The sequence below is a fragment of the Zosterops lateralis genome, assembly GCF_965231275.1.
Source record: "Zosterops lateralis genome assembly, chromosome: 7".
NCBI lineage: Eukaryota > Metazoa > Chordata > Aves > Passeriformes > Zosteropidae > Zosterops > Zosterops lateralis.
In genome coordinates, this window is record NC_139767.1 from 12,648,946 (window position 1) to 12,663,583 (window position 14,638).

Below are 14,638 nucleotides of genomic sequence, written 5' to 3' on the forward strand. Positions count from 1 at the left end.
CGGCGCGCGGCGCGTTGCTGAGCAACGCCAAAGCGGCCGTTGGAGGGCAGCGCGCGCATGGCCAAGTTCGTGGTGGCGGGTGAGGGAGGACCCGGAGCCGGTCAGGGTAGCCTCGGGTGCGGCAGGACCTTGTGCCGGGACCCGAGCAGGGCAGCCCCGGCGGCGGCGACACCTTGAACCGGGAGTCGAGAGCCGGGCAAGGCAGCCCCGGTGCGGCAGGACCCTGTACCGGGAGCCGGGAGCCGGGCGGGGCAGCTCGCCGTGCCTGCAGCAGTCGCCCCTCTCTGCGGGCCCACCCCGTGCCCGTGTCCGCGGCTCTCCGGGAGCCGTGTCCGCACGGCGCGGAGCCCCGGGGGGTCCCGGGCCAGCGATCCCCCTCATCCCGTCGGTGAGGCGTCAGTCCCCCCAGGAGTGGCCTCCTCGGCCCCTTGGACGCTGGCTCGGGAGTTTGTTTCACCTGCAGAATTACCCTTCCTTAGCTGGCTCACATTAAACGACATTTAGTCTTTTAAGCCCTTATCAGTGAATGACAAAATCATCCAATTGTGCTGCTGTTGCTATGTTCACAGGGAAGGCAAACTGCCCTTACTATGCCAAAGCTGAACTCCTGGCTGACTATCTCCAGACTAACTTGCCCAGCTTCAGGGTTCACAAGATTACTCAGCACCCTGACAAGTGGGAGGTAAGGGATTGTAAATCAAGTCGCTGGTAGGTGCCCCAATGCTCTACAAACCAAGAAATGTGCTTATCTGTACTATGTTTCTTCTATTAGCGGTTTGTTATGTGGATAGAGGTGCTGCAGAAGCCGCTTTGTCTTTGAGAGCCAGCCAGAGGAAAGGTTACAATGTTTTGAGAAACTGACATCTCAGTTTTACCACGGAAGATGGGCACCAAGTGTGGGCCAGCCTAAAGCTGTATTATGTAAAGAAAAATTCAAGGTGGTTTTGCTTGCTTGGTCGGTTTTCTGGGGGTTTCTTTTGGGTTTTTTGTTGTTGTTTTGTTTTGGTTTTTTTAAAGTATAAATGGCTGTTCAGCCTGTAAATCTTGTTCACTGTGGTTACATGTACCTTTAGAGTTGTTACTTGTCAAGAGCCTTTGTGGCACTCAAGGGTTTTAAATTACAGTGGAGGTATGAAGTTAAATATCACATATTTGTTTACAGTGTGGATGGGCCTGTCTGAGTCCTTATGCTGTAGACATGCTGTCAATAAGGCTCTGAAAAAACTGCAGTCTTACTCCATGAGATAGACAGTACTATGGTATTTATTACCTCGTATGTTTTGCTTGACACCTTCACCAAGTAACTCAAACAGTTAAGTGAAAAGCAATTAACCTCTTCACCTTACTTACCTTCTGTGGCTGAATAAGAATCCTCAGATAACTTGCTGCTTCACAACATTGTTTTCTTCTGTACCACTAAGACAACTAAGTGAAATCAAGACCTTGAGGTGAGCTATCCCAGTGTATCACCATACCTTGCTTTGTGTTATTCCCCCATTTTGTACCCACTGGTACATAAGTTCTGAAGCACCTTGTAATTATATATTGAGAGGAAGTAGTAAGAATACTTGTAGCTCTAATATTTAAATGTTATCAAATGTGATGTATTAAAATATCTGGTGGGGATATTTACATCAGCAGTGGCTTCATGACATTTGTGAAACAAATGGATGGGAACACAGACAATGTCCAATCATTTGGAGAGAACTGTTGGATCGTGGAGGGAAGGGTCAGCTTCTGGGAGGACTTAATGATTTTCTGGAATATGTTCAGGTAATAAGCTGCCTTTAATACTGTAAGCCCATGTTTTACAACATTGTTGTTCCTTTTTCCTCCTTCAAATGTAAAATAAAGCTATTGTTAAAGTTACCTTGATGGGTTTGGGCTGCCATTTGATTAGAGATCATCCTTTTTGTTCTTAGCAATATTATGGCATCACTTCAATGATGCTGAGTGAGGAAATGTTACACATTGCTGAGGAGAACCTGCAGACATACCTTGAAATTGTAAAAGAAGATGAAGAGATTAAAAGTCTTATCAAGCCTATGCAGATCTGGATCACCAGGTGAGAGTAAGGAGAGTATCTGTGAACTTTTACTCTGTTCAGAAGAATGTACTTTTCCCTATCATATGTAACAGCTGTAATCACCTGAAGTTAAACACAAATCCCTGTAATTTGATAATTTGACTTGGGTTCTGCACCCCTCACTATGAGCAATGAGTATATAACTTAGAAATAATTTATGCTTTTGTTTTATACCAGTTCAATGAGGGGTATGAACAGGCATCATTTAGACCTCAGATCAGTTTAGGGAAAAGCAAGTATTTACAAAATAAGCTAGAAATTTTATGGTGCAGCTATCTTGCATTAAATGTTGTTAGAAATATTAGAGTAAGTAAAGTCTCTTGCAGCTTTACCTTTAGAAATTCCTGTGTTTCTAGTAGTCCTCATAGAGCACCTTAAAAAACTGTGGTTCTATAAAGACATCAATTTTTAAGTGACAGCATTAACTGAAATGCCCAGGATGCAGAAGCCTTCAAATGAAAGGAGGACCCAACTGTTTTAATTCTTAACCTGTTAAAATGATAAAAAGAGCAGTAAAGGATCCAAGCTAATAGTATCTTTAAATGTAATCAAATACAAAATGAACACCTTTGTGTTTATGTAACACTTCCAAACAAGTAGAGGTTCACTGTTAACTGCAACTTTTCTACATCCTCTCTTACCAGTGCATCAGTTCCAATCTGTTATCATCTGATCCCTCTGTTGGCAAATGGAGAAGTGTTTGGGATGACCACAGAAATCAGTATCCATTTACTTGACACTGACCAGTTTAAGGAAATTCTTCACGGTATTGTAATGGAAGCTGAAGACATGGCATTCCCACTTCTCCGCAGTATTTCAGAGCACACAAACATAGATCAGGCTTTTATTGATGCTGACATTATCATTGTTCTTGATGATGTCCTCTTAAACCTTGAAGTCCAATCCCGTGAGAACTACATCAGAGAAGTGAGTGAGATCTGCCAAGTGTATGCTCCCTTGATTGAGAAGAATGCCAAGAGTGAGGTCAAAGTCATTTCGTCAGGAAAAACCTTTGCAAACCTTAAGGCAACAATGTTAATGACATATGGCCCATCCATTAGGCCTGAAAATATCATTGCCATCGCAACATCCTGGGAAAGTGCAGCTAAAGCCATGCTGGCCAGGAAGCTGAATACCAGTACAGCAGGTGAATGCTTATGTAGCATTTAGGGAATTCAGCACACCTTTGGGAGTACATATTTCATTCCAGAGCACTTGATGTGCATGCAGAAATGCACCACGGTGCACCCACTGAATTTCTTGGCTGTACAGAATGCTGGAGTGTCTTTTCCTTGCTCTGAGATGCAGTCCTGCCACTTTGGTGTGTATTTCATGCTGGAAATATGCTAAGGGAGGCGATTGTTTTGCAGATTGGGAACTAGGACTTCAAGATTGCATTTGCACTCTATAGTGCATTGTTATTTTGAAGCTGTGAATAAACATGACAACATACTGCTGTGCAGATTATGAGAGTAAAGTAGAACTGTGTTGTAGTATTATTTTGGGGTTAATTAACTTTCATTTTCAGGTCAATTGTTATAGCTTCATTATATTTGCACAGTTCTGCACTGCGTAGCAAAGGTGTGCTCTGACAGTCTGCTCAGCATCAGGATTCTGTAAGTGTTGCTTAGCTAGAACTGGTCATGGATGACAAGTCTAGATATTTTGGAGCCTAGTAAAATAGAAAAGCAAGTAATAGGCTGAATAGCCTATCAGCAGGTTCTTCATGGAATTCCTTTTGTGTCAAAGTGGGTAGGTGGTTTTTTTTTTTTTTTTTAAATTTTATTTTATTTTATTTTATTATTTTTTATTGTTTATATATTTGTTTTTACAGGATTTTAAAAGGAATGTTGCTGTATGTTTGCGATATGATTTGTTACTCTTTCAAGAGTTAAATAGATACTAGATTTTGACTATTATTTACAGTAACATGATATAAGTTAAAGCTCCTTTTTCAGCTCGTGATGAGGTTTCAGGGAAACCTATGTTACAGGGAACTTGGTTGCATTTTTCAGATCAAACAATTTCTGCAAGCAAGTCAGGGCACAGATTTGAATAATTCATTTTGAAAATGATTTCCAAAGCCCATTTTTCTGAAAGTGTTTGTCTCTTTGCTTTCCTTTGTTACAGGAGTTAAAGATGTAATTGTTTGGGGCAATATTTCTGGGTCTAACTACATTGATTTATCACATGCGAAACTTTATGGATATGACTGTGCAATTTGGGGCCCTCCTATTTTTCAACGTCATCTGTTGAATATGATTTATGATAGGTACAGTACAGATTTATTTCTTTCAAGTAAAATTAAATAACTGCTTTTAATCCATGTTTGTCTCAGTTGTGTAATAAAACCAAGAAAGATTTTGTTTTCAAGATTTGTCTTTACTGATTGGCACTGTACATAAAGGAAAACACAAGTTGAGGTACTCCATCTGCAAAAGAAGTCTGGTAGTTCCTAGTGCTGTGCATAGTTTTGACTCTTCTGCCAACTCTGTTTATAACTATACTTTTCCTACATTTTAAGTGGATTTCTCTTATATCATGAACAGCTTATAAGAAGTAATGGAAGTCCAGGTAGTGACTTGGATGCCTAGTTTCTATGAAAGAACTTTGAAATAGCATTAAACAGATATTTGTACCTGAATTACATGGAATAGGCCTGAGCAGACTAATGTTGTCAGTTTCCTGAAACAGATTATTAATATATGTGAAAAGGATATCTGGCAGCTAGATAGCTTTCTGTGGAAAGAGCAGTAGCAGAGAAAGGGTAGGTGCAGTGCGAGGGCAGCAGATGTGACATACACCCAGGCCTGGCTATCTAGAACTCCCATCTGGCCTAAACTTACAGTTACTATTGGAGAAGAAATATTTCTATGTTCTAAGCTTGTATTGAGCCTCACACAGGCAGACTGGTTCATGGCTGGGTTCTTACATAAGACAGTAATATATAAATAATTTATAAAATATTAAATTACATATAAAATATAAATTACAATAATAATAGGGGTTATGGCTTGAGTAAATGACCTAACTTTCATAAGCAAGTAAGGCTTGTTACTTTTTAAGCTACTTTTTGTTAGACCTTTTTTTTAATCTGTCTGTAAAAATGCTTTGCTTTCACCAGTGAAGTTTGAGTAAGTTTGGACTATTTTCTTTCCTCAGGTTAGGTTCTTTTTTTTTCTCTAGGAAACTACTCTTCCTGCAGTCATCTTAGTTTTTCATCCCTTTTTTTCTCCATTTTTTTGTTGGTAGTGACTGGATCCATTCTGAACTCCAGTCTGCAGAGAGTACACTGGGTGCCCGGGTGTCCCGTTGTACAGGAATGTTACCTGCTCATGCAGTAGCCACGGTACTGCGATACTGGTACCAGGGCTCTCCTTCTGAGGAGATCATTTCTGTGGGAATACTGAGTGAAGGTAAAGCTGTTTTTGCTTCACATGCTCTCTTGCAGCTTTGTCCTGTTTTTCCCTATTTATAAATGTTATTTTTTAATCAATATTTTTTGTTTAATAAGAACTTGTCAAACAAATCATGTGAGGCTAAGAGTTTGTTTCATCATAAGAACTTCCAAATCTAACAGAGCTTGTGTGTCACTTTTTACAGGCATGTCTTAGGTTAATATTGTCTTCTTGCAGATGATCTCTTAGTCTTTTAGTTTAAATGCTTTTCTGATGTATATGTTTTGTGCAAGAACTTTTTGTAGTTCTTAGAGGCTAGGCTATGAAAGTGTGTTCTTCTTGTGTAGTTATGTATACCAATAAATGGAATATTTCACAGCAGCCATTTAGCCCTTATGAAATAAGTAATTTTTTCCCTTTTTTAAGATGTACAACCAATACAGCAATTGTGTTATTACAAGACAGGAAAGACACCTGTTGGAGATAGTCCAGAGGAGGGCTACGCAGAATAATCATAGGGATGAAGGCCTCCTTTATGAACACAGGCTGAGAGAGTTGAGGTTGTTCAGCCTGGAGAAGAAAAGGCTCTGGAGAGACCTTGTAGCACCTTTCAGTATTGAAAGTTCTTATAAGAAAGATGGGGATGAATGTTTCAGCAGGACTTGTTGCAATAGAACAAGGGTAATGGATTTAAAGTGAAGGAGGGTCAATTTAGATTAGATATAATGAAGTTTGTTACAATGAATGTGGTAAGACACTGGAACAGGCTTCCCAGAGAGGTGGGAGACTCCTTAACCCTGGAAACATTCAAGGTCAAGTTGGATGGGGCTCAGACATATTTGAATATGTCCCTGCCCATGGCAGGAGGGTTGAACTGGAGACCTTTAAAGGTCCCTTGCAGCCCAAACCCATCTGGTGCTATGATTCATGCGCATCTAACTATAAGTATGAAGTTACAGTAGAAAGGACATTCTTTTTTGAACTTTAGATTGAAAAAGGTAGGTGGTCTCCATTCATAATGAGATCTTACAGTTGTAGACTTTTGCAAGTCGGTAGGACTTAATGTTGACACTGGTGAGGATGTAATCAGAAATAACATGTTTTATCATTTTCCCCCCTCTTCTTCAGGTCAGTTTTGCATTCCTGAAGGAATTATTTTCTCTATGCCAGTGAGGTTCCAGAATGGTAACTGGGAAGTCGTAACAGAATTAGAAATTAATGAAACGACCCTAGAAGTTCTGGGACGCTTATCCCACGAGCTGGTTCAGGTAGGGGTCTCTTGCATCTCGTATGTGCCCATTCTGCCACCTATGGGCACATTGTGATACAGCTTTGAACACTGAGACCTTTAAGTGTCAGATGTACAAACTGCACACGTGCACTTATGCATAGTAAAGACCGGGTATTTATAAGTGTAAGGTAGTATTCGTGTATTGAAATCAACAGCCAACCTGTTCTTCTGCCCAAAAAAGAGATGATAAAATAAGTTTACCTATGTAAGTGTAGAATTTGTATTCCAAAGTTCTGCAGGCTCTGTGCAAAACAGAAATATTGCCTTTCATCTGATGTTTCTACATTCTATGTTGATTTTGCTTACATGGTATTCAGAGTATTTCTATGCTAGAAGACATATCTTTTGGCGTTTTTATGGCTGGGACTTCCCAAGAATGAAGGCCAGACCTTACTAAAATTGGGGATTTTTCAGAAAATAGAAAATCATTGAACATTATTTTCATCATGAACTTCTTGTCACTTAGTAAGACAAAAAGAATTTATTTGTACTATTGAAATATTTTTAAAGACTGCTCCCAAACTCTACATTTTAGCTTTAATCAGATTTTGCGGTCTTCAGTCATACTAGTAATGTGTAAGAATTATTTTCTTTTAACACATTTTAAGTTTGTGCTAGAAATTAGAGCAGATTAAAAGAAGGATGGTATTAAAAGTGCTTTTTCTCCCATTTAGGAAAAGCTAGTTGCCCTAAAGGAAATAAATGAAATGCATCCATATGAAGCAGAAGAAGACTCCACATCTTCTCCCAATGGTTTCTCTGCTGCTTCTCCTATTTAATTTGCTTTTCAAATTAAAAAGTCTTTTTATCAGTCCTCATTCATCAAAACAAGAACAGATGAACACTGAAGCATGTTTTAGTTTTGTTTTTTCACTTTTTTCTCTACTTTCAGTTTGTGAAATTCCTGCACTTTTCCAGTGTTCTCGTAATTTCTTTCTAATTTTCATTCCTACAGACCTTTTCCTTAGTTTGTTTTCTTTCTTTCTCCCTTCCTTCAGATTCTTTCCAGTACTTTTATATCATCCCTCTGTGTACTGTGAGCTGTTCTTCTCCATTAAGGATAGGCTGAAGAATGGGGGAACTATTCGGAGTTAGATGCCCAGAGCCTCTACTGAAGCACAAAGCCTTTTGGCTATCCATGATTGTTTCTTGGGAAGGGACTACAGACACAATAAGATATTCTTGATGAATGCAGAATTTAATTATTTGGCTAATCATGCCCTTGTTTAACCCAGACAGGGAATTCCCAATTAGATAAAAGTGTCCTTCCCTGTCTGCTCTCTACTTGTATGGCACTGCTGTTCTGTAGAAGTTCTGTGCTGTTCCTCTTGTGCCAGCATTAAATGCTAAGCAGAGGCCTTCCCATTGCTAGCAGTGATGTGCTTGGTTGTGGCCTTCTCTAGTGACATCAGTATCAGGTGTTCAAGTATTCCCAAAGTGTCCTGCTTTATCTCCTTGCATGTGGAAGTATTTTAAGAGGCTAGCAAAAATAGCTCATGTTTTTAGCTTTTTTTTACAGAAATGGAAACCTTGCCTACTGGGTCACTTTAGCTAGAGTTGTCTGGAGGACAAAATGCTGGAAATTCCTATATTAAAATAAGGCTTCCATTGCTCAAAAGAGCAAACTAGAAAGAAACCCTAAGCATTGCTGTAGCTTTTGCAGTATTTTCCTCATTAAAAAAACCCCCAAGAAATCTCTAGGTGGAAAAATATTTCAAATATTTCACTGTGAATGTAACATTTTTAACCTGTAGACCAAAGTAAAATTCCTACTAATTTTAGTAAGTCTAGGATTTCATTTGCATCCAACCACTTATTTCTTCAGACCAATAAACTATTGCAAAACCATAGTTTACTGCCTAAAATGTTCATATGAAAATTTTGAGCAGGACTGTCACATACAGAGTAGAAGTTTTATAGTTCCAAATATTTTTTCCAGAGGTACTGAAACACAGTACTTTTGTAATAAAATATCTTCTTAGGCAAAATTGATTTCTAACACAAAAATATGTTTATACATCTCCTTAGTGACAAGTTCATCTTTGTTTCCATGTTTTTCCTATTCATGAGTTTCAAGAGAATACTCATGTGTTTTAAATCAGACATAATTAAATTCTTGTTTAAATAGAATTGTTGAGGAACCACTTTTACTTGCATCTTTGGTGTCTTAAATGATGGAGACTGTGTTAATGAAATGTTACTGTACTTTCAAATTTTTTTATCAGACATTTTAAAAACAAAATAGAAGGCTTCCTGTTCTTTGAATCAGTTACATATAGTTGCAATAAATTCATTATTTCTGTTCAAATGGAGGTTCAAGCTTTGAGTAGGGGTAGACTTCTTATATGAAGAAACCAAGAGAAGTTACTGGCTGATTAGGACAGGACTGGGAGGGATGTCTCACTGGTCTTAGAAAGAGGAGCTCAGAAAGCTGGGGTTTCTTAAGGGATCTGGGTTACGTGTATGTCTATATGGTAGTGTGTATGGGAGAAGCAACATTTAGAGGAACTGAGATATTATTATAAGTATCTTCATGGAGGGGTTCACATGGAAATTGTAGAGGTAGGTGTTGTAAAAAGTCTTAAAGAGAGGGGTTAGGAGCCACTCAATTCATGAGGAAGTGGTCTCCAGGGAATTAGTTTCCAGCAGTTTCCACAGAAAGACTGGCTGAGTTTCTGAGGAGCATCTGGAGGCAGATGTCTCAGGACAAAATAGCAGGGAGGGATGCTACAAGTAGCCTTTACAAACTACTTGTTTTTTCTATAATTCCTTCTCCAAGATAGAAAAGTTAGCTTCTCTAATGTGTAATTATGTTTGGGCTTTTGCTACATGACTAGGCTTTAGCAATCTTACTCTTTGAATTATTTTATTCTGCCTGTGGAGATAGTTCAAACAAACTGCAATTCAAGCACCAACACTGCACAGCTGTTAAGGTGAGGGAACATAACTCTTCCTGCAATATATAAGTAGGCTTATCTGACTTCTGAGTCACCTGCTGAAAACCTCTCTTCTTGGAGGCTGGGTACAGAAAGAAAAAGCTGTTTGGGATGTCTTGTGTATCCTAAATTATTCTAACTGGATTTTTCTAGTGGTCTGCAGGAAAATTCGGGTCTTTCCTCATGGAAGCATAAGTGAATGGAAAAGCTTTTTTTCCTAGCTAGGAGAAAAAGAAAGAAAAATAATAATAGGAAAGCTAAAATATGGTTACATATTCAAAATTGGTTACAGTTGTAAAACAGCAATTGACTTAGTCATCAGTCAGTCTGGGTTTTCTACAAGTAATAAGCAATTCCTGGGACACATTTTTTCACAAGTCTCTTAAGTCATGTTATATATGCAGGATATTCACAGTATTGAGGACTCTTACTACCTGGGTGTTATGGTAACTGTTGAAAAATTTATGAAAAAGGACTTTAAGTTGTATGTGTCTTCCAAATGTTATATACAGATTCCTCATAAACCCTAGCATTTGGGTGTACCGAAGAGCTTTGTGGTTGTTCTGAACAATTCTTGTTCTAGGACATTACCACTAGGGCTTACTATTTTTCTTCTTTCTATAGCTGCCCCAACTCTTTGTTACAGCACACTGTGCTTTCTGCATTACTGTGTCAGCCTCTACCTCATTTTCAATCTCTATAGCAACAGTTTCTCAGCAACTGGAAGATGCTTTGTAAAGGACTCTCAATTTAGAAATATTGCACTCCAACCATAAAAAAAAAAAAGTGCTTTGAAACAAAGATCAAAGAAGTTTTATCTTTAATAATTCAGGATATTTATTACTAATTAATTAGCGTTCTCTGTTTGGACTGCTTAGACAATTACCTGATACTTTGATCTGGGCCTTTGCTAGGCATTTGTTTTGAGCAGCTTTAATTTAAAAGCAAAACCTTTAGAACTGTGTCTCAAAGTCAACTTTTAAGTGCTGTAAAACTACTGGACTTCTCTGGTGGTGTCATCTGACTTCTGGACCTTTAGTAAGTAATGAGAGGAAGGTAAGCACAGTGACAGTATTTAAGAAGAGAAAATAATTTTGGCCTTTGAACAAAACGTATTTTCACCCTTCACAGGAAACAAAAGTAATTGCAGGTTCTTTTGTGCATACTTAAGATTTTGATCAAATGTTGTCTGATTTCAAAAGAAGAAAAGTCTCTGTGATCAAGTCAATTGATCTGCTGGGAGGTTTCTGCCTTACTTCATGTGGCTCGTCTCTCTCCGTACTTCAATTTAATTATGTAGCATGCTTCAAAATGCATTTTATTTGCTAAAGTACATATTTGTAGAACCTGTAAGGCAAGCAAAGTACATATAAGTAATCAAGTGTTACTTTTCTTTCACATTCCACTAAGAGTCATGAAAAAACCTATCCTTTTTGTGCACATAAGAGCATTTATGTTAATAGGACCAGGATTGTTAACTGTAACAATTTATTTCCTGAACATTTCTATATAGTTTTAATTTTTTTGTTTGGTTTCTTAAGTGTTTCTCACTCTTAAAGCACACATGTAACTGAAATATAACACATGGGCTGAAATAGTGTATCAATGGGCAAACTTCAGATCTCATGGGCAGCAGATACTGCTTCTGCTTTCATAACGTGTTCATGTGCTAACACTAAAGTAGATTCTCTTCATTTCACTCAGGCACTCTTACTGCAGTCAAGATCTGGACTGCCCACAGAGTTTTGTATATGACAATGTAGACTGTACATACATTAATAACGTAACTTTTTGGAGGGACGGTTCATAGATATGATCCTGTACAATGATGGCCAGTTTGGTAAAACATATAAACACATGGTTAGTTTTGAGACCATGGATACCCTAGTACAAGGCTAGTAGAATGTTTTTCCATATGGGTAATTTACATGCTAGACATTGTGCTGTAGTGGATCTGGTCATCTTACAGTAAGTATCAAGCACTCATAGATTATGCATGCTTTATAACTCAGTAAGTCAGTGGATCTGTTCTTGGGTGAGCAAATTCTAATGAGTTCTAATTTAAGTGAGTTTAACCTGGATATTTTTCCATTCATCCCATCCACTGTCTTTATTTTATGTACCTCTGGTACAGAAAGAAAATAAAGGAGGCAAGCTGTGTGTTTGTAAATCTACCTTCTAGATTGCTACATATAGCTTTCACCAAACACTTATGTTTAATTCATTGCTCTGTGTCTTCTGATTTTGTTGATTTCTGTACATGAACTTTTCTGTCAAGCTATGCAGAGGCTCCTACTACTGCAGCTACTTTAGGAACAGTTGTATCATATTTTCATATATATTGCATATGAATATATATCTGTAGGCAAACTTATTTGCCTGTGTAAATGCTGGGCAGAGGTGTAGTTTTGCAGAACCCTTAGTAAGAAAAAAATAGAATAGTGGAAAAGAAACATAGTGGTATTTCTTTCAAAGAAGGACTACAGTAAAAACTGTGGCGTTGTAGCCTTGAATGAAAAAGGCTATTAAAGCAAATCTGTATTTCAGTATTTTAAGTATGTAAATTTAATGAAATGTAGGGACTGAAACACCAAGTTGCAGCTTTCACCAATTAAAATGATGAGAAGTATATTTATGGTAGACTCAATAATTTTAGATCATTGAATATTTATGCTTCATAACTGGCCAGTGGTCTGTCATGTTTAATCATTGATCAAATGATCAATGATTCTCACTGAAAAAATGTAAGAAGTGAACATTGGTTTAAGTTCAGAATTAATACCAAATTTATTATTTAAGTTTTAATTAATTTCTAACTATCTAATTTTTATTTATTTTAGTAAACTTTCCCTTTGTTCTGCACAATAAGCCATATAGATGGCCTTTGGAATCTTGTATGACTTAGATCCATTATACCTACTCTTTTGCAACTGCAGTGTTAGCTGAAAGATAGTTACTACAGTTAATGTATATTTATATTTCTGTGATTGGAATGTACTTTAGAGCTTTAGTGAAATAAATCCTGAGGGGAGACATTCGGTTTCCATTATTACAGGGACATAACTACTTTTGCTTTCACAGTTGTTTAAATAAGTAGATTCATGGTTAAGCTTCCTTTTGCCTTTCCATATCGCCTCAATAAGAAATAATGTCACCTCAGGCTAAAATTTAGTTCTGCATGAAAATTTTAGAAAATACTTTGACCAATTGCAATCAATGAATCTTGGGAAGAGTCTGATGTAGATATGCCCTCTGTGACCTGATATTGTACATTATGCACCGTGTAGTAATCCTACATGTAAACATTGGGATATTAATAGTGAAAGATCTCATTTCCTGTACTTAAAACTTTTGAAGATTGGTTTTGCCCTGCTACAATTTTGGAGTTACTTGAATTACTCCTATATTATGCTGAGTAGAGAGCTTGCAATTTGCTGGCATTTCTCTGCACGTGGCATCAAAACTATTTTGTTTAATGTAATTCTGTTTAATTTAATTTCTGAAATGCATCCAGTGAATTGTTCAGATTAAAAGGTTTAATTTGAATGATTCGATATGTCTCTGTCTAGAATATGTAGTTTTACACTTTGGTTTGTTTTGTTATAGAATGCCTAATGCCATCTGTTAATTTCAAATGGATCCAGACTTTCAGGGTAAGGATTTTTCTTTTTTTTCCCCAACTTTTCTCAAAAGGCATTTCTGTGTCTTTTTGAACAGAAAGTATTGAATTTTAATGAAATCATGCCACCTTGAGAATCTCTGTGCTGTAGCATGTAAATTACAAATTACACAGCTGTGATGTCCTACCTTTTTTGTAGGAGCTGTCCTGGCACTTTCCTTGCCATTATCACATTGGCTTACGGAATGATCGGGGTCACAGGGCCATGATCCCTAAATTATAATAAATGCTGGGTTTTTTCCATACTTTGGAATAGCCATGAAGGGTGGTCATACACTCCCTTTTTGAGTGCAAAATCTCAGCAGATGCCTCATCTGCCACAGAGCAAATAGCTCAAAATGCAGAATAGCAGGTAACCAGTTGAAGATGTCAGGAATCAGTGCACTTCCATGTGTGTAGGAGCTCCTTTGTCAGCTTCTCAACAAAAGGCATTTATACTTCTTGAGGTGAAATTTGATCCACAGCAGGATGATTACATGCTGCTTTTCTGTCCAGAGGGGAAGCTCCCTGCTATGAGAAATGAAATATTTTAATGCCCCTAAATAGCCTCTCATCAATAATAATTCTAAAATGCTTTGCTATTTTACTTATGTGTCCTCACAAGTTAATTCTGGAACTGTGTTTGACAGGCACAGAATGCCCTACTTTGAGGCCACATTTTGTGTGTAAGGGTGGACTTGAATTAAGTAGCAGATGGCTACTAAAACAGATTCCCTTCACTTAGAAAATCATCTTGTACGTGGAAGGTGTTTGAGTTGAATCGTGTATATTTCTAGCATTTGTATTTGAAAATAAACATTTGGAACTTAATCTATAGCCTGCTGAAAACTGTGAGAGTTGTTCTGTTGCTTTCAAAAGGGCTTTGGATCAGTTTATTGAGGAAAGAGAACTGATGACGCGTGGAAGTCAAAACTAATTTTTCACATTGTATGACATGCTATGCTATATCTTCAAATAATTTCACAAAACATACTATGACAAGAGCAGGACTAAACAGATGGTATAGCAGTTATTGGCATCTTCCTATAGCTTAGACAGCATCTGGGAACCAGCAGAGCCCATAATTTGCTGACTATTAATATTAATCTGGTGTATTTCTTGGAAACCATTGCACACAGATTGGCTCCTTTCCAGACTGAACAGGTGAATTATTTTGTGAGTTATTTCTACTCATTTATACATATTTATTGCTTATCTTTAACCTCAATAAACTGTGTGTAACTTCCTCTCTGAAGTACAGGGAGAAAA

The 14,638-nt window shown here is 37.8% G+C and overlaps 1 protein-coding gene across 2 annotated transcripts; it reads left to right on the plus strand.

The window, feature by feature from the left end:
• Window positions 1-28: 28 nt before the first annotated feature.
• Window positions 29-7,590, plus strand: MDH1B (malate dehydrogenase 1B; the record flags this gene model as incomplete). 2 transcript variants are annotated; one of them, XM_083864886.1, is made up of 9 exons in its annotated part: window positions 29-79; window positions 570-682; window positions 1,639-1,773; window positions 1,923-2,065; window positions 2,731-3,233; window positions 4,217-4,358; window positions 5,339-5,502; window positions 6,613-6,752; window positions 7,450-7,590. In XM_083864886.1, 9 exons carry the CDS (start codon window positions 58-60, stop codon window positions 7,552-7,554), a joined length of 1,467 nt encoding a protein of 488 aa, XP_083721012.1. In that variant the 3' UTR covers window positions 7,555-7,590. The 2 variants fall into 2 exon arrangements, with proteins under 2 accessions (XP_083721012.1, XP_083721011.1); XM_083864885.1 differs by lacking the exon at window positions 29-79 and having other exon boundaries at window positions 527-682.
• Window positions 7,591-14,638: the final 7,048 nt, after the last annotated feature.